This window comes from Taeniopygia guttata, chromosome 3, assembly GCF_048771995.1.
Source record: "Taeniopygia guttata chromosome 3, bTaeGut7.mat, whole genome shotgun sequence".
Lineage (NCBI taxonomy): Eukaryota > Metazoa > Chordata > Aves > Passeriformes > Estrildidae > Taeniopygia > Taeniopygia guttata.
Genome location: NC_133027.1, coordinates 64,403,769 through 64,424,251, shown reverse-complemented (window position 1 = coordinate 64,424,251; position 20,483 = coordinate 64,403,769). Strand labels below are relative to the sequence as shown.

General features: G+C 35.4%; 1 protein-coding gene across 14 annotated transcripts in view; it reads right to left on the bottom strand.

The window, feature by feature from the left end:
* Nucleotides 1–20,483, bottom strand: part of REPS1 (RALBP1 associated Eps domain containing 1) — a 63,882-nt gene that overhangs the window by 3,791 nt on the left and 39,608 nt on the right. For 2 of the 14 annotated variants that reach the window (XM_032747325.3, XM_030268114.4), the window contains exons 9-19: nucleotides 18,733–18,851; nucleotides 14,025–14,105; nucleotides 10,985–11,072; nucleotides 10,078–10,179; nucleotides 7,871–7,943; nucleotides 5,475–5,593; nucleotides 4,656–4,720; nucleotides 3,426–3,611; nucleotides 2,130–2,225; nucleotides 1,378–1,526; nucleotides 608–713 (exon numbers count right to left, since the gene is read on the bottom strand). In XM_032747325.3, coding sequence (XP_032603216.2) covers nucleotides 608–713; nucleotides 1,378–1,526; nucleotides 2,130–2,225; nucleotides 3,426–3,611; nucleotides 4,656–4,720; nucleotides 5,475–5,593; nucleotides 7,871–7,943; nucleotides 10,078–10,179; nucleotides 10,985–11,072; nucleotides 14,025–14,105; nucleotides 18,733–18,851 — 1,184 coding nt within the window. Of the gene's footprint in view, nucleotides 1–607; nucleotides 714–1,377; nucleotides 1,527–2,129; nucleotides 2,226–3,425; nucleotides 3,612–4,655; nucleotides 4,721–5,474; nucleotides 5,594–7,870; nucleotides 7,944–10,077; nucleotides 10,180–10,984; nucleotides 11,073–14,024; nucleotides 14,106–18,732; nucleotides 18,873–20,483 lie in introns of all 14 variants that reach the window. The other 12 variants (XM_030268113.4, XM_030268116.4, XM_012572514.5 and 9 more) reach the window with 11 other exon arrangements.

Below are 20,483 nucleotides of genomic sequence, written 5' to 3'. Positions count from 1 at the left end.
ATCTTATTAATTCATATTTTCATTTAAGATATTTAAAAAAAATTATCTTCATAGTTAAAATGAGATCTCTTAGGCAAGAATGATGGCAGGTGAAATACATTAAGCTGATGCCTACAGATAGCTCCAAAACAATGATAGCTGACCTAGGTAAACAAATGATTATTATTGCACTAATTATTAAACTGCAAATTTTATATTTCAGATTACTGTATTTGTTTTAAAATATTTATAATTTTATTAAGACTTTAAGGCTTGTTTTTTCCTTCAGAAAAACACAGATCACTTCAGCTGCTCTTCTTGGTACTGCTTTTAAAGTATGTGATGATGACAACAGGTAACCTAGTATTGATAAAATGAGGTGAAATTTTACTGTAGCTAAAAGCAAACCAATACATTGAAAAATATGCATTGCAGCAGCAAAAGTGTGATTTGTAATTTCACAAAGCTTATCACAAATAGGTATATTCTATGATCTACAAAAATAGCTAAATATTTCATATCAATATCCTCAACTACATTTATCAGTGGATTGCAGAGATGCCTGTTACTGTGCATCACTAACAGCTTGCTCTCTGAAGCTCTTCTCTTACACAGACAAAGAAATTACCTTTAGCTGCTGCTGTAGTTCACTGTTCAGTCTGGCCAAAACAGTGTTGGTTTCCTTGTTACGTCTGATTGATGCCTGAATTGCCTTCTTGTCTTTCCCCACTGATCTGAGAATATATTAGAAGTACTATAATAAGTAATTTTGCCATATAGCTGAACATCTCACTTATAGTCCCCCTTCTTAAGTAAGCAGAATCCTCTTTTCAAAGTTTTTTCACTTGTTGTACTGTTAAATTTTGCCGCCTCTGTCTGGCTTGATGAACCACGTTTGTTTGCATGGAAACACAGATATTATACACGTTTCATATATGCACACATAGTTGGTTTCAGTCAAAGAGCACACAGCGCATTTTAAAAATGTGTCATTATCAACTTTCTGAAGGCCCAACACGGCAAACCACATTACCTCCAAGTGACTACTACCATAGACTATTTTCATGCTAGGACACACAGACTGCACATTTTGGACTGTTCATAGCAACCATTTAAAATTAAACGCTACATCTTAATACTTCCACCACTTATTTCCAACATACTTTCACTCACAGAAATTAAAAAGAATTCACACTCCAAAATTCAAAATCTCTTAAAAGTCTCCCAGCAGTAGCAGCTTTGGGATGACCATCTTTAAAAACCAAAAACTCTTCAACTGTTGAATTAATCTAAATTAAACACACTGAAATTGTTTGCAACTCCTGGAACAGAAAGTGTGTATACTGTTTAAATGTAAACTTTCCAGTAACAGATGTATTTATATACTTCTTGGGTTACCTAGGAATAGATGGCTGTGAAGCAAGAACAGCAGCTATGACACCTGTTTTCTGTGTATGTTCCTCAGCTTCAGGTCTTAGCTCATCTTCTGATTTTAATCTTCTACGAATAGGCTTCGGTGGTGGAGCAAGTGGGGTAGTGCCTTTACCCTGAAGAGGAAAACACAGTTTATTAATTTTCTGAAACTACATTTTATTTGGATTATAAATTGGTAGCTTGTGTTTCATATTCAGTTACTGAGGCAACTGAATTCACAACCCATCAGGTATTTTCTGATGGACATCTAGCTGCATTCTCATTTGGTCTGGAAAAAACCTGAAGTACTAAATCCTACCCACATGGTGAAAGGCTAGTAAGTTGCTACACACTGACAAAGAACTGTGCAAGCAGAAACACCACAGTAAAAATGAGTACTGTAAACACACAGCAACGCAGAGCACACTTTCCCCCCAATAATTTTAAGTCTGTAATCAAATAAAAAGCTACTGTTAATCAAGTTCTGCACTAAACATTTTAATCTGCTTCAAAAATTTGAAAACTTATATGTGTCTTTTCTGCTGTCATAAGAATAAATCTAATCATCATTATCTGCTACAAAAACTCACCATACACGTGCCTATTTGAAGCACCTATTAGGCTTAGAAAACTGGACTCAAGTGGACATGTATAAAGCTGCTGTTGCAAATCAAAACAAACTTTTAATTTCATATACATCAGAAAACTGTGCTTTGTTCCAAGGGTACTTTGCATACCGCACTACTGGGGACATTTGCAGGTGCTTTGTCTTCAACTCTTCCATCTGCTTTGGCAACTCTAAGAGAACTTGCAGAATCAGAAGGCTTTTCAACCTAAAGGAATATATACTGTATTTAGAAATCTACTTAACATGTACTTCATTTGGCAACAATTGGAATAAAAACAAGTATGTTGTGTTCTGATATGTGAATATAGTTAACACCTAAATTCTAGTTCAATTCTCATTTAGAATCACAAGCCCAATGTCATGAGGCACTGCATAGCACAAAAGAGGCTGTGGCCTGATCACAAACTGCTATAGCTGTTTCTGCTATTACAGTATTACCATTATCAATTTGCCACTGCCAAAGGTTAATCCCCTCAATGGAACACAATGTGACTGTTCCACATCCACCTCAATGCAAAACAATCAGCAAGCTTAACTTAAGCAGTTTTCAATGGCAGCTTAAGCTACCATAGCTGGTTTTGCAATGAGGTACATGGAGAGTGCTCAAATGGGGCTACGTCACTGACCTTCCTGAACAAGTGCAGTAAGACTATGCTGCTGACAGTTGGGACAACTAAAGCACCACAGGGACTTTTGCAAGTGAGGATGCAGAAGTGTCCCAGAGAATTTATAATCTGGATAAAAGCTACAAATTATCAAAGGAGAACATGAAATAGTTTCTGCAACAGCAGCTAGCAATGACATTAATACTAATGCTTCCAAACTTTCAAGTCCTATGTCTATAGTAGGAAACACGTTTTTGTAAACATCTTTAATGATAGAAGAACACCAGAGCTCTATTCACTTCAGCTGTTTGTCCAATGACTTTGAAGAAAAGTAATTAATGGAATTTTAGCAGATGTTTACAATACATGACAGTAATCTCATTTATTAAGGCATGTCTTGAGACATCATTTAAAAATTACTAGCAAGTCATTTGGAAGACTGGCAAGAATGAGCAGAAGAAAGGTTTTGCCTGTGCTAAGTCTCAAATTATGTGTATTACCAACACAATTATGTTTGTGCCCATGTATGCTAATAAGTATGGAAATATTTTAAATTACAATAAAGAGGTGAGACGAAAAGAATTCCTTCTGCCTAGGCATTTGGCAATTACTAAATAAGTGCAGCAGTATGCAATTTAATTACTTTCTAGCAATGGATTGATGCATCATAAAAAACCAAAACAGAATAAAAAACTCAACAAACAACACACCACTGACAGAGAACAGCAGAAATAGGTTTTAACAGTCTCATAACTGTTGGTGGCATTAAAGCAATGACATGATCCTTCATTTCTACTCACCTGCAAAACTTCTGAGTGTGTTTCAATTTCATCTTCTTCCTCTTTGTTTACACCTGAAGCAGCAAATGCCTCAAACTGGCTGAAGTCTGCAAAATTTGGCTGTTCTGGTATTTGCTGAGGTGAGGTACTGGTATGAGCTATTAGGCCATCAGCATCCACTGAGCGATGCACATGAGGACCTGTGCCCTACAATAAAATAACAAAAATATTTAGGGACAGAATGTTAAGCATTATTTGCCTTTTATAGTGGACAAAAATGTATGTACTATCAGTAGGACAACAGGCAGGACATGCATGCAAGACATGCATGCAGAAATATTTAAGAGAAAGGAAGTTCAGATATGCTATTATCCAGGAAATAAGACCAAATGGGGATGTTATGTAGCACTAGCTAGACTCATTCAGTAGTAGGTATTTCTGCTGTGACAGAGCCATTTAGGCTCTGGGGGCTTGATACAGACTTTTAGTTTAGTGCTTATGTAATAACTGTGTGGAATATGTCTGTCCTTGTACACTCCCTTCATCCCTTCAGATAATTTCTGAATCACTGACTGACTTCAATTGCTAACTCAGATTCTAACAAGTAGTTGCTGGTGAGAAACAACTGAAAATAAATTTATCTCCTTTATGTCAGATCTGCACAGCAGTTGAAGGCTTCAGCTGGCTAAGACAAAGAAAAAACTTTTTCAAGATGTGCTTTCTACCAAATTAGCTAACTGATATTACTCACACTGCAACTGCAAAGATCACCAAGTCTGTGACAAATGAAGATGTGAAATCACTCCTTTTGCGGTAGGCATATTACATAAAGCTCTACCCTGTACCAGACAAATGGAAGACAAACCCTTATTTTGCAAAACTTCGGAAAATGGCTCTCGCACTCTTTGTATACACTATGACTGTATAGTGCATAGTGCCAGTGCACTATACAGGAATGGACAATGGAATGTGAAGGGATAACTTTTCTCTCTTTCCCACAATTCACAGTTCCAGAGCCACTCATTCCTCCTCCATATCTACCTTAATCCCTACCCATACTTCCACTACAAGCATTTTTTTTATTTAGGAAATACTAACATTTAGCTGTAGTCTAGGTTTTGCCATCATTCACATCCTGGTGCTTTCAAAAATATATCAAGCAATGATACTCATTTTTAGAGATATATTAAAACTCAGTTATATAAAAATAATGCACTGAGTTAGAATACAATTTCTCAGAAGTGACATCACCTGTGAAGGCTGTGGTCTTGGAGGCACTGCAGGCGGATAGGCAACAACTCCAGCCTGTTGCTGTCCTGTAAAAGATGCACCACATTTGGACAAGATTGTTACTTTGTATATTAAATTCTTAACATGCACATTAAATTGTCAACATGAAGAAACATTGCATTTTGCCATATATTAATGTCATATTTAGGCCAATAATGTAATGTCAACTCCTTTCAAACTGGTAAACAGACGAAACCAGGGTTAATCAGAACATCGATCTTGTACAGACATGGTGATACCCTTCTGGTTTTAGTATCTTAGTCTTTGGGATTTTTCTACCCCCATTATAAGTTCTTAGTATCTTCTCATACTTCGTGAACCTGAATTTACAAGTATTGACAAGTCAGAAGTCCAATAAAACTCCTTAAGCAGGGTAGCAGAAGTGACTTTAGTAATTTCCTCTGAAGTCAAATACTAAATACCCATCTTTGATACATGTGATTCCAAAAAGACCCCCCTTGAAAATATACTGCCAGATATAATTCATTTGATGTGGGTATACAGCCAGAATATTCTTTCCTGACTTTGTTTCCTACATTTATCCAAAAAACTACAAAGCCAGAATTCAGAATTGACTTTTAAATTAGCTACTTAAGTAAAGTGCAATACAAATTTTAATGCAAATAATACAGTAATGATGACAACATTTGCAACTTTTTTATTCAGTAGTGGTACTTTAAAAAACAACACTCTGAATCATTCCTCACAGAAAAAGGCATTGTCTGCTTCAGGAATACATGTGCTGAAAAAGAATATGCACTCTGAACATAGCGTATCTACCTGGGGTAACTGAGAAGGATCTGTTCATATCTAAAGATGACGACCGAGAATGAGAAGCATGAGGCCTTGGAGGGGGTGGTGGTGGTGCTGTGTTATCTGGAGATGTTCCTGAATGTGACCTGCAAAATACATAAGCTTCTATAGTGATTTTAGGTGACTACAACAGAAGCAAACATCAAAAGTTCTTCAAAGCATGCGATTAAAAAACAAGTTTGATAGAGGTAAAAACCCCTGATAGCCATTGATTTTCAAGATTGCCAAATTAGTTTTAAACTTCCAGTATTCTTTGATTTTAAAACTGTTTTTATATTTCCATTTACTTAAATATCCCTTATTCAAATTATTCTTATATTGTCTATCACATGTAATTTATCTTTGGGAAACCAACACCTTGATGTATGTCCCAAACAATGACAACTCAGAAACAGAGAATGCTAAATATGGTAATTCCATCTAGATGACAGTCACTAGAATTTTTAAGACGTAGTCAGCATTCTGTTTAGGTTAAATGGGGTAAGTTCAATTTCATTAAAGAAGAATTTTGTGTTTCTGTTGGATCTGCCTCCATGTATATCGAGCTCAAGAAGTATCTCAGTGTATGCGATAGCAATTTAATTCTCTATCTGAAATTTTCCAAATCTATATACTTGGCAGAATCTTCAGAAATTTTGACTCATTCTTAGGTAGGATCACCATCTAGTGGATATCTGTTGCAAATTCATGGAGAACATAGGCAGAAAGGATAGAAGGATAAATTACTGCACTAAGTGCCATTTAAGTGTGATTTACTGTATATAGAATTTTGGTACAACTTTATTTTAAAACCAGTTTGCAGAAGCTTTCTAACTAGTCTAATTTGAAAAAGACAAATTTATTGAATCACTGACATGAATACAGCTGCTTTTTTATTCAACTCGTGATAAAATCTTTTCTATGACTTACCTCTGCAACATTCTTCTATAACTATTGTAAAATGTAAACTAGGAGAGGTAAAGGGTACCCAAGTTTCCCACAAAACCTGGAATTCCTGAATGTTTAAGTCCAGACACAAAACTGAGTTGTCACAATAGAAAAGTTTATTTTCTTAATATATTCTCTAAGGTAATGCTTCTGTAATACCATGTAATTCTTCAGCTGATGAAATTAAAATCTAATTATACTGACTCCTTAGGTCATCCCTCTAGCTAGTATAGTAAAAAAACCACAAGCGGAATTAAAAATGGGAGAAAGTGGTTTAAGGAGAAATCCAAAGTATCATCATCTGACACAGCCTTGTCAGTTTTTGCTTTGTGAAACTACAAAAAAGTAGTATTGACTAATGGTAGGATTAAGTACAATGTCATCTCTATACAAAATTGCAATTGGTAGAAGAGATGCCAGTGGAAGAACTAAAGGAGTAAGTGGGACAACAAATTTCCTGTGTGCATACTCCCACAACTACCAGGTCAGGATAGAAGCTCCCTGTGCCATAATGTGGGAACTCATGAGAAAGCTCCACTCAACTTCATTCTCATTCAAACAAGTTCAGCAAGAGAACCTAACCCAAAGTCAAAGAGCAAAAGAACATGTTGAAACCATCATGCTGATAGTGCAAAAACATACATAAAAGCATGACAGAATCACATTTTCCATTAAGCAACAATGCAGGAAAGAATCTTTCAAGCTGCTGTACTGACAGGCAAATGGAAATCTTTCTTTGCTATTGAAGTCACCCTAATTATTCTTGTTTTGAAACTTACCTCTGAAACTGATTGTAAATTGGTTAACGGTGTAGCTGGTTTTTAATCCTATTCAGGCAGATTTAGTGGGAACAATTTGCACCAGCTAGTACAGCACATTTTCTTACGTGAAATTATGCAGTTGGTGGTTTTATGCTTGCGTAGCTTTCTCCAATCCCTTAATTTATGCTGGGCCTATGACTGCCCTTTATAAATCCATTAATAAAAGAGACTGAGTTACTGTCATGGTATACCTAATTTGTGCTTAATTCTTCTTTTAGGCTACAGTGTCATAAGGTTCTTCTCCAATAATGCCTAAATAGGTATTTTTAAAAAATTGGTTTCAAGTAACAGCATGGTCTCATGTGCTTCCCTTGCATTTAAGGGGAAAGCATTAAGATTCCAACTGAATGTGGAGCTTCACATGGAGCACTTGACTGGCCAATCTCAAACAAATTTTTAGACAACTTTCCTTTTTTCATTTTCACTTTACACACTAACAAAAGCAACATATATTGTTAATGCATTAGAAAACAGACTGCTTCCAGATTCCTGAGTGTTAAAGTTAGGAACCTATTTTGCCACCATTTAATAAGCTAGTTGTCAAATAACCAGGAGCTGAGAACACGCTTCTGTAAACACCTTTTACTTGTTCTTTTCAGTTGCTACTCTACTGACCGTTGCCGTGTTACAGCATTTCCGATTTGCTCCGGATCTGAAGTGTATGAGTCCGAACTGCTGTAGCCATCTGCTGGGAGAAGGAAGTACAGTTTCATATTTGCTTTGCATCATTAGCATACCCTAACAGACAGAAGTAACAAATAATTTCAAATATCCAATTTCTATTGTTACAAAAAATGCACATGTCCTTGTAGTGCTTCACTGTAAGCTATCATCTGGTCAGGATTCAAAATCCTCGAGTCTGAATAATTGAAGGATGCAATACAAACCAACTCCACTCACCCAACACTATCAGTTGTTCGTTACTAGTGGCATGTACTGAAGAATAAACAATGACAGTAATGATGTATTTAAAATACAAAAACTAAGTTTTATAAACCGAAATGTTTAAACTCTTGGTGTTCCACCACTTCAACAATCTAGTGAACAAGAGTAAGGGTCATCCAAGGAAAAAAAAGCAAGGGGAAGAACATGCCTGATTTTAGAAGTGCTGAAGGACTGTCACCAACCTTAGAAATCAGAAAAAGGAAAGGGCATGTACAGAACACAGATTAATGCAGTTGCTTTGCTACTACTGCAGCTTCTGTACCTCCAAGTCTGGTGGTCAACCTTGTTTTCGACTGAATCTTTTTTAAAACTTTCAGCTTTTGATTAAGCAAACCTACAGAAATAAAAGATGCTATTAAAGCATCACAGATCCTCAAGAACACCCTTACCCTTAGAAGCTCTGCAAAGCTTGAGGGTTTTTTCCCCAGAAAATGAGGAGCCTCACAAAAGTCACAAGATTTATATGGAATGAAGGTTGATAGAAAAATTTACCTCAGGATAATTTATCACAAGGGATTATTCTAGAGCACCAGGTAAATTAAAGTTCAAGGCAGAAGTCACTGGAGCAAAGGGACTCAGTTGATTTGTTACCAGTGAAGAGGAAAATTCCATTCAAAAAGATCAAGATTTTTTCTGAATTACCCACTCTCTAAGGATTACTTTAACCTCCTAGGACACTAAGTTTTCAAAAGCGGTAAGATACATCAACCAGGCCTCAGAAATGAGAATCCTGAAGAGATGACTTTCCTGATCAGTAAGGCATATTCTTACCTGTTACATTTTTTATACCTTTTCTCCTTAACATTGCAGGTACTGCACAGTGCTTATATCTTACACTGCAATGTGATTTGTTTCATTTCACTATGTTCTTCCTCTCAGGGAAAAACACTTTATCAAAGATTAGGCTACATTTAGATAAGGAAAAGGGAGCGCCAAAAGGCTCTTGAACTTAGTTACTGCATGTTTTCTCATTCTTTGGCATCAGAAAATTTTTTAGTAAAAACAGAACTCTCCTTGAAAAGTAAAACTCAGACATGAGCAGGACACTGGTCAGAATGAAGAATGCTACTGAAACAGAGCTCAAGAGAAAAGCAAAACATACTGCAAGATGGTACTTTCTGAATTCCTCTTGTATTACAAACCAACCAAAATACTTCTGGTCTTAATAATGCACAGGATTTAAAATAATGACTTATTGAGATTTTAGTTTTGCTGAAGAAAAGTTCCCAACTTGAAGAAAACAAAAAAAAAGTATCTCAGAAAGACTCCAGAGATTCATTCAGGCAACATATAATCTTGGACCTTTCTCAATATTAGACAAGTGGACTAAGCAAATCAACATAATGCAACATGCTTTGGACAGAGAAGATACTGGCAATTGAAAAGGCTATTAGAAGGAAATAAACAGTTGAAAAGCTGTACTAAAAACAGAATGTAGAAGTCTGTAGCACTTGCTTAGTAGCTAAACCAGATGAGAATTGCCTGGAAATTGTGCCCAACATATTTTCACTTTTTAGAAAACACATTCCATGGTTCTGAGGAAAAACAATCAAATGCTACTTAGTGAATTCCAATTTATGTACATTGAATTTTTCATTCTAGGATTAAAAGAGAAAACAGGAAGATGGAAAAGAGCTGACAAAAATGAACTTTCTTGAGCACACAGGGTAGGAAAACAACTCCTGTGATATCAGTAGAACTTTCTTAATTACTACTTCTAATACATACTTTATATCAGAAATGTTTCTGTTCTTAGAATAAGTTTATCTCATTTTAGAGCTGCTACTATCCAGCCAGCTTTCATTTACTGAGGGATATATCAGATCTACATTTTGTGTAATGTAAGAAAGGAGACCAGAAAGCACATTGATACTTACTAACTGTATTTCCAGCTGTAAATTTTACAGATGAACTCATTTTATTTTCTTCTGGGAGATCTGATGGTTTCACAAGTAGTGGACTAGTAGGGTTAGCATGATCTAGATGGAAAATAAATCTAGATAAATGAACTTATTCAAAGTAGCCTTTATTTCTGGCATCAAAGCTTTAAACTGGTTTTCTGCCCTTATCTAAAGTGCTGTGTTCAAGACTAAAATTGGTGTGTTTTAACTCAGAAATAACACTATTACAACATAAAACAACAATTTCTCAGCATTAAGAGCTGTGAATTTTCAGCTATTTATGAGGCCAAATAAATTTTAAAAGAAGTGTGTTGTCGATACTATTTATTCTCCTATGCTGAAGACTCTTGCGTGAAGGTCCATGACTTTAGGAAGTACTGTCACACAACTGAAAACTAAGACCCGCCCCCCCTGCTTCCATTCCTTCAAGAAAATTTATCAAACCACCTTGCTTATTATTGACCAGAGTAAAAAAGGGCCTGCCAATATTCCCAAATGCTTTCAAGTTTCAAAATAATAAATGCAGTATTTTTGACCACAGAAGAACAAGTTTTATGAATGCAGGTTATGATCTCCATCTCCAGTTTTCTTCAGTATTTAACAAGGAAACCCAGACATTCACCTGCAGGTCCAAATCCCATCTTTATAATGATGCTGAACTACTCTCCAAGAAACATTCTGCTAGAGGTGGTAAAATTCTCACTGTAGCAAATGGCCAATTCAAGCTCTGCACTTATCTGAACAGCAGTTCTTAACTCAGTAATGATGCTCGTTACAACTCCAGATTTATTCATCCTTGGTGAAGGAGAAAAGTACATTCAAGGAAGTAAGGCCAACTCTAACTGTATGAAACTCCCCATATTAGCAAGAGAAAATGTCCTACCACTTCCAGTTCTTTTAAGCTCCATTTCCTGCATGTGGATTTTGCTTGGAGTCATTCTTATAGGAACTGGGTGCACAATTGCAGTATCCTGTGGAAGAGATCACAGTTATCTTAACCTAGTTTAAATCACTCTTAAAAGAGTCTCTGACACTACGTGCAATGTCAATTCTAAACAAAATTCCATATGTTTAGTTTATTTGCACAGTTCCAGGGAACTGAATATACCCAGAAAACCAAAGCTCTCTAAGCTTAATCTCTGTAATGTTAACTTAGCTACTTAAACTAAGCTCTAGAATATGTTTCTATAGATAACTGCACACAGGACCTGAATTTTACCAGCTTTCCACCATTTCTAGCAAATCAGACATCTGGTACTTTGAGCACTTCTTCAGAAAAAAAAAAAAATGTTACAATTTAAACAGTGACTTCTCAACATTACTTATAATACCTCAGAAAATAATGGCCTCTCTAAATAGTATAAGTAATATTCAGTGAAATAGGTACTTTGTAGTAATTTCAGGTATCGTCTGGAATCTTTAAAATAGCAAATCTTCTAAACTTCAGTATAATCAGCCCTATGGAATATACCTCTAGTCAGGCATTGGCCTCACACTTAGGCATTAGTCATTCAGACAAGGGGCTCCGTTTGAAGTACTTTATAGACAATCCTTTACATTTAGTTTGAACACTGACTGCAAACAGCTCAAAAGAACAATCTCAAAACTCAGAAGCAGCCTAAAAATAAGGCCATGGCTGTCTGAGGTTTTTTTATGTCATCCATATTCAGAACATATGAATGGGTCGGCCAATGACAGCACAAGAACACCCCCAGATTATATTATATTCTATCATGGAAATAACAAGAAGTTTCAAAACTACCTTTGTATCAGAAATTTCATCTGTTCAGACTACTCGAGTAGATCAATTTCACTAGTGTATTACATCTACATTGTTATTTTCTGAAACTTGAAAGTATTTCCATGACTTTCACTACCCTTGCTGCAAGCAAAACCACTTTCTAGTCATAGCTCCAACATTTTTGTTGCAAGAAGCTTTTAGGAATAGCTACCACTTGAAAATATACTGCTTTTTCTTCCCTCTGTACTGAGATTATCATGCAAATATCACTTTTACTGTGGCTGCTTCAGACCTCTGCTGTACTCTAATGTGCAGCTGTAGAGAAGTCATGCCTCAAATAGTTAAATGGATTTTATACAATGCATTAATTTACATCATTAACCCGATTTTACATAAAACAACATGTTACCAACTTTGACTTACAAAAGGCATACTGTGCTCTCATACTAAGGGATAGATGTACTGTTTTTCCACTCATGTTTTACCTCCAAAGCAGCTATCTTCCAACTGAAAAATACCTGGTCTATGAATTTACTCTTTAGATAGTTATTAACAACTGCTCAAGAAAGCTGGTTTTCCCTCCTCTGGGGAACCAGTTGCTCCATAATCATTCCTATGCATCACTACTGAAGCTGCTAAAACAAAGTCTGCCATCAGCTAACTGAAAATTTGTCATCATTTGTTCTTATTTTATAATTGAAAATGAAGACTCTAACCCCAAAGTCTGTTACCCTAGCAAGTATCAAAGATGCTCTCCAGTCTTTTCTAAACTATATAAGCATTTCAAGAAAAGAACTCAAGCTCATTATCAGCCATAAAAAAATATTTCATTCCCAGTGAATTTCTCTATATACATACATACAAACATATACTCTATATAAGAGCTTCTCATATACCATCATTGCTCTACTTTTTAGATTATCAACATAAGAAAAAAATCAAACCTCAGGTTTCTGTCATCTGCTAATTATGTGTGAAAATAAATTACTGTCTTATTGTGGAAACAAGACAGTGATAGCTCCATACTGTCAAGCAATTATACACAGCAAGTAACAACTATGAACTAAATTACATCATGTTTACCTCATTTAAACATAAAAATATGGTATATTTAAAACAAAAACTATCTCAGATGAAAGAGGGTTGGTTTTTGATTTAAGCAGGATATTTTCACTTGCTTAGAATGTTTATTAATGGTTAGTTCTGAGCATGGGGAATAGTGCAGTTTGAATTCTAGCCATCAGCATCTAGAATTGCTATTTGTACATGAACATCAGTGTTAACTTTGAGACTGGAGCATTGATGCATTGAAAATCTATGTACTCTATCTTTTCAGAAGTGACAGGTTTAATGCTAAAAGTAGTTAAATGTGTATTATGTGGACCTATTATATTTTGTTACACAATCAAATGGACACCAACACTGTAATTAATTAAATTTAAATGGACACTTGGTGCTAATTAAGTCTGTAAAAAAAAGCAGGATGAAAGCAGCTGCTAAATACTGTATTTCTAATGCATTTCAGAACTACTTTAATGTCACATGCTGTAAAGCTTAAAACCAGCAGAACTTGAAACACTGTAGTGTATTTCTGGCTCGCAAACTTGGCAAGATATTTCACTACATAATCCTTCAGAGCACTCCTCACTGAGTAAAGCCTTAGAACACCACAGGTTTAGCTGGAGAGATACTAAAAGCCTTATTAATAAGTAACTTGGTACAAACATTTGGAATATGAAATACCACACCCATTAAAGCCCAGTAGTTTTCTTTCACAGAAGCTAGCACTGGTTTTGTGCACATCAGGCTCTACAACTCAAAAAAACCCAAAACAACACCAAAGACAAAATTTACAATAGAACTTGTTTATCATAGGGTGTGGCCCTTGCATCAACTTGCACATTTTTTCAAAAAATCATTGTTTAAATTCTTTGTGTATGACAGATTTTGACAGAAGTGTTGTATTAGGTCAAAATCAACAGGAAAAAGCATTCTTTGCAATCAGAGATTAAAAATGGAGCAGTACTAGAAAATTTATATTCTGAAAATAAGCAAACAAGCTATTTGCCACCATTTCCCAAAAAGCAGTCCATGGAATCATGCATAACAGGTAAATACAATGAATGGAAATTCAGTGTTAATAAAATTAATTTCAAACAAGCAAGCTAAGTGATTGACTTACAGGATCAGCTGGTGCAATGTTAGAATCAAATTGGGTCAGAGTTTGTGAGCTTGAAGAGCGTTCGCTAAATGTCTCCCACTGCTGAACAGACAGAGGAGAGAAGTCAGCATGATGAGGAAGATGAAAGTAAAAGATCACTGAGGAGATTTAGCATAGTAATTCAGAGGTTGCACTGGAAAGAACCATATTTGCACAGGAGAGTAGTTTACTTGGAATGCACCCTAATATATACATTAAGTATTTCTATTTCTGAGATTGTTGTGGAATCAAGTTTGTTATTTGTCAATATTAAACTTTATATTCACATTTTATAATGAAGATACAGGTGCAAAGGCAACCCAGAAGTACCTTCAGAGTTCATGCTTGCCAATGAACATCATACAAGTAAAAGAACTGGTTAAGCCATTCATATAATTTAGACATAAAAATCAGAGAAGCATTGTGTACATTTGTAATCATAAAATCCACAGAAAGGTTCGTCAGCTTTGTAGCTGCCAAGTTTCAAACCTATTTAGTAAATGGTAATTTTCTTACAAAATCCCAGACAAATGAAAACTGAGCAGAGTACTCCAATCACACCACTTTAGCTGACCAGTGCAACCCTCAAGAAGTGATTCTATGCCGTAAAAGAGCATTTCCATAAGTCTAAATCACTGACAAGGCAAAGAATTAAATCCAAACACTGTTGATTGCTAAAAGCAAATAAGTCAATCTCTGAACAATTTTATAAGATGCGGGCATGCTGTACCAATACATGGCTGTCAAGAATCCTCATGCAAACTGTATCAAGTTATAGCCACAACTGGATCAACACAGCACCGAAGTACATGTAATTAGTCTGTGATCTGGAAACCAGATAAAAAAATCACAAGAAGAATGCTAAGCCTGTTATATTTTGGCAAAATAACAAGTAAATATTAAGCAAGTTTCAGACACTACAAATACAAGTTTCAAAAATTAAAATCACAAAATTTTTAGTGCTCAGAAAATTCAATAAAAATTATGTTTGTCATAGTTGTGGAAACAACTTGGGTCTTGGACTCTATGACCCTTGTGGGTCCTTTCCAACTCAGAATATTCTCTCTGTCATATTCTTCTCCCATCTCTGTAGATAAATCAATCTAAATGATCCCAGAAGACACAGGACAAACTATATGGTGATCGCCAATCTAATCTTGTTCTCCTCTACGCCAAACTATATCCAGTGAACAGCTTGTATGTGAACCAAGTGTAAACCAGTTATTTCAGAAATAACTTCGTAAGGAAATTCCTAAATAACTATTTACAATCAGATGAAATGAAATTCAGAAAAATATTAACTAAATTTGTAATTGCTGTCATGTGTGGTAAAACTTCTTGTAGAGAAAGCGCTTTCTTAATTACAAACTTTAAATGAGGGCAAACATTATGGAATTCTATTCGTACGGGGGTGGGTATTCTTGTTGTTTTTTGTTGTGGTTTTCTGTTGGTTTTAGTGTTTTGCTTGTTTGTATTTGCTTTTAAGACAAAACTACCCTCTTCATGGACAGAACCTAACAAAACCTTTTTAGTAATTATTCCCAACTGCTCTTCCCTGTTTAACACTCCCTGTACTAAACTGTTCATTGCTGTGTCACTCCAACCCTTCATGAAGAGGCAGCATTGCAAGTAATCTGGAGCTCTACAAAACTGTTAGTGAGCCAGTTTTTAGTAAATCAGAAATTTAACTGCCAAGTTCTGCCAGCCTCTCTCCTGATTTGGCCTCTTGCATTTGCACAGCTGCTCATTTTCATTAAACATAGTAGTATTTATCTTAGGTCTACCACTACCCTTTTAAACTTGATTTGGCCACTGGCCTCCCAGTTACTACTAAGACTGGCAAACAGACCATTTGATTACAGAAATATTGTTAACTGTTCCAAAAATTCCATAGGGCACACAGCACTTATGTTACAGTTAAGATAAATGGTATAATATTATTTGTTACAGATGGATGCTTAATCTGTCTTACCACCCTACTCTGAAGACAAACTACAGGTACCTTTATTACTTGTCCTTGGGTTCCCTAGCTAGACAGACAGATAAACACCAACACCTGCTCTAGGAAATACACTGTTGTGCTCCATCCTGAAATACTACCAGAAGCCAGCTACTGCTAATTCCCCAGTTAACAGAAAGCTAAATATATTAAGAACTGCATCTCAAACTCTGCAACATTTAAAAGCATTGATGGAGTAAAACTCATGCTAGTTAAGCTGAAGTATTTGTCCTGTAGAATTGCAAAAAATTTTTAAATTTTTTTAATTACTTTCAAAAGATTAATTACTAGGAACTAAAACTCACAGCAACATGAACTATTATGAATGGAACACCAAGACATTTTAAACAAGGTGTAACAGTTGTGAACTTAAAAGCATATCTCCATATCTGTTAAAGCTAGTATGACAGCTGCATGACACTCAACAGTTTTCAACAAAAAAATTGTAGTAGGCTTTTCTATTATTTTAAGCTATGAAAACTAAGTGCTCAGACTTGGATGGAAAAGACATCTGAAGTGAGAAAGAAGTGATGAGTGAAGATATGAGAATCTGAAGCATGTAGTATAGCCAAAGTTAGGTAGATTTTCATGTTGCTCTTTATTCTGAAGTTTTAAACTCATGCCTTGGTCAATACTTGGGAGCCTCCAGTAACTGGGCCTGGCAACAGCATTCTATAAACCAACTATGAGCTAGAAAAAACGGAGTAACCAACAGCTTTGAGACTAACAGGATGAGACTGCCTGGAATGACAGAGAATATGAAGATGCAGAGCTTTTACAAGTGATTCATTTGTTGATGACACTTATAAGAGGTTGAAAGAGGAAACAATTAGACTGGTGCCTGCACTAATACCAGAAATTTTTTCATGGAATTAAAACCTTGAGGACTTTGACCTAACTCATGCTGAAAAGAAAATGCCAAGAAGAAAGAAACATGCACAGCAACATATCTGAAAAATCAGAAGTTCCTTTGTGTTAGAACAAAAAACTAAACATTTAGTTCAACTCTTATTTTAGTATTGTCAGTATCCAGTAGTATAGCTACTGTGAGAACTTTTCCAAACCTCTTAAGCTATAGTAGACTTTAAAAAGAAAATGCCACCTTATCTGACTGACTGGATAGTCAGTTTCATAAGTCAAGATTCTAGCTGACAGAATTGTAATTAATTTTGTTCCACTCCTGGAATTACCCTATTCAATTGGTAGAGTTGCATTAGACACAGAAGGAATCTGTTCAATTATGATGCAGGTACCAAATGATAAGCTTATTAAATCTTTATTGAAAACACAAGGGAATGTGTCTGGGCAAATTTTAGTACAGATGCATACATTTACAGCTTTTAGCAACAACTGAATGAATATCTGCTCCACCTCCCTCCTAAAACAGCTTCCTACCAGCAGTCTGAGTCAGTCTGTCAAACAGAACAAATAAGAATCTCTAAATAATGTCCAACATTTTTATACTTGGTATGGATGTGACTATTAGGTTAGCATTTGCCTTTACAAGGAACAGCAGACTTTATAAAGTCCTTCCCTGCTGAGGAATGAAGGAAGTTTCCTCTGCTTCTAACTTTAATCCTAAAAATGTGCTTATTTTCTGGTTCATGATTTTCCATTGGTTTGCATAAATCTTTTACTATCAATTTCCTATTCATTTGAAGTCTAATGAAGAAAGAAAAAGAACCACAAAAAGCTCTTTTAATAGAAGGCAATACTCAGCTACTGACAGAACAATATTAGAGGTTAAAACAAGTTTTCAATTGTTATTGAGTCCCAGATAATCAAAAATAGTTTTGGAGAAATAATTGCATAATTTTTTCAAATTTTCCCCCTCTCATAATGAAAAGTAAGCCAACATCATCTTTGTATATAGCTGCAGTCAAACTCATTTGTTGATCTGAAGTAGCTCTTAAAACATTGCTTTATTCTAAATCAGAGGCAAAAATGTTAAAACAGAGCACCAAGAAAAATCTAGGAGTCAATCTCTTACAGGCCTTTTGAACAAAGGACATCTGTGGGGAAAAATAATATAAAAAAATACTGCTTCCTAACTTCACTTTCAAATTCTGACAAAATACAGCTCTACTGCAGAGGACCGCTTATATAGCAAATATATATGCTTAAGTATGATGAAGCAGAAGTATGTAACAGTAAACATTTATGATTTAAAAAATGGCTGGCTTCAAAATTCTACTCTGAGTCTCTGCTTCTGAAACAGTGTAATGACTTCTCTATGTTACTGGTGATATTTCAGACTAAAGTCACCTCCAGAAATAAGTCTCAATGTCCAGATCTGTCAGAAACTAATCCTGTAGTCTAGCAAAAGTGTCTGCTAAAAAAAGAGGGGTGTTGTTACCACTTCAGAGGTAACAAAAAACTCCAACCAAATACATTCCCTACATGAAAAAAATTAGGAATTAATTCATTCCAAAATATGCTATGAGATAGATTTTAAGATTAATATAAAGCTTAATTGCCACTAATAACATTTTAAATAGTATCTCACAATGAGATAGAAAAATCAGAATGAAAGCTTTTTTTTTTTTTTTTTTTTTTTTTTGCATTTTAACAGAGAACCTTCTTGTGTCTATTCTCCTGCTAACTGTTTCATGATTTGTGATCAGCAATTCACTTATGACAGATTATAGACACATGCACAAGTTACAATAACTTTCAGATAAAAGCGCTGACCTCACTGTTCTGATTCAATTCTGGCCAGGTCTGGTTTAGGGATGGCATTGATGGAGACTTGCTTGGAGGTGCTTCTGCTGGAGAGCCAGAGTAACCTACCTCACCAGTCTGTTCCCCAACTTCTGAAACGACAGGAATCACTATGAACAAAAATCATAAATTGCATTCAGTTTATTTTTAGAAGAGTTGCTCACATCTCATGGAAAGTGCAAAGTACCCTTTCTTTTTCATCTTTTTCAAGTAAATACTTAGCAGCAAACAAAACCAAAAAACCCAAGAACTCTCATTAAGTTAAATGCACTGTTTATCATCTACTACTCTTAATTTAAGGATGTTTCTGAAAATCAGACTTCGAAGATTATTCTGTACCATCCTGTCCTCCCAGTACTTAGCCTTTGAGTAGCTTTTTCAGATTTTGATTACATATAGAATTAAATTGTTTTTCTTAGAGTATGAGAAAATAACTTCACACTAGTGTTTATGATATTATATCCTCCACCAAGCATTTCATCTTACAGAATAAAATACTTCCATGTATGAAAGGTCAGAGCAAAACCAGTATCTCAATGCAAACACAAAAAAATATGACAACAGATTAAGAAAACCATTTCCCCTTAGATTAGTCCCAAAATAATAAAAATTTCAAGTCTCCTTACTGTAACAGTGGTGTTTCCATTCACATTTTGCAAATTGACTATATCTAGTAGCGGTCACATTGCAACTGTCCTTTGACACTGTTCAGTTTTCTTTTGAAGTAAATCTGAACAGCAGATCAAACTGTGTTAGACAGAATAATATGTCTAACACAGTAAAATCCTGCTTACAATGTCTCCTATTCTAGATATCACAATGCAAGCTAAAGCCAGGCATTAAGACACTCCAAAAACATGAAAGTTCAGACTACAACTGTGCAGTATATAAGCAACAGGAACAGTTGAAAAAGTGACTGATAAGTAGTGAGACATATTAACATGATGTCAGCAGTCACACAGAATTAAAAGTCTGAACAAGACAAAATACTAAACAAAAAAAAAGGTTTAATTAAATTACCATTAAAAAGGACTGCTTCATGAGTATGTGATTGAAGATGACTGCCACAAGAGTATGCTGTATCAAAACTTCTTCAAAATTTATAAAATTGACTGGTTTCAGGTTCCTGAAGAGCTGACCTCTAAAGTCTTCTCTTCTGCTAAGGCAAGTCAATATTCTGCCTGCTAATTTTTATTCAGAAGAAGCTAATAACAAATCCAATGTCAAACTGAACTGAAAACACTTGAATACTCAGTGGTGACCACCTGTACCTCTGAAAAGTAACAACCCATTATTTTCTCCAGAGAGCTGCCAGGGACAGCAAAAGGCATAGCCAAACCACTGAAGATTAAAAATAAATTAATTTCTTGAGGTCAGGGGCAACTGAAATGCTACTACCATGACAAACCACACACAGAAACCAGTAACTTGTCAGAGCTTCAAAGGTCATGTAAACTTCCTTTAAATAGCCAGACATGAGGCTGTTTCCATAATGTTTCCAAAATTATGCCCAGCACCTAGCATCTTGAATTGTTTTCCTCTAAGGAAAGCAATAAAAATAGGTTACATTGAGGTCTCAGTGTCACAAATGGTCAAGTTGACATGCTGTGGTCATTGTAAACAAAAAAATATACTAAATCCAAACTATGCCAGTGGCAATATTTTAGAAATACACATTGCATGTTAATAGCTCTGAAGTGTAATAAGAAGAAAAAAGTTTT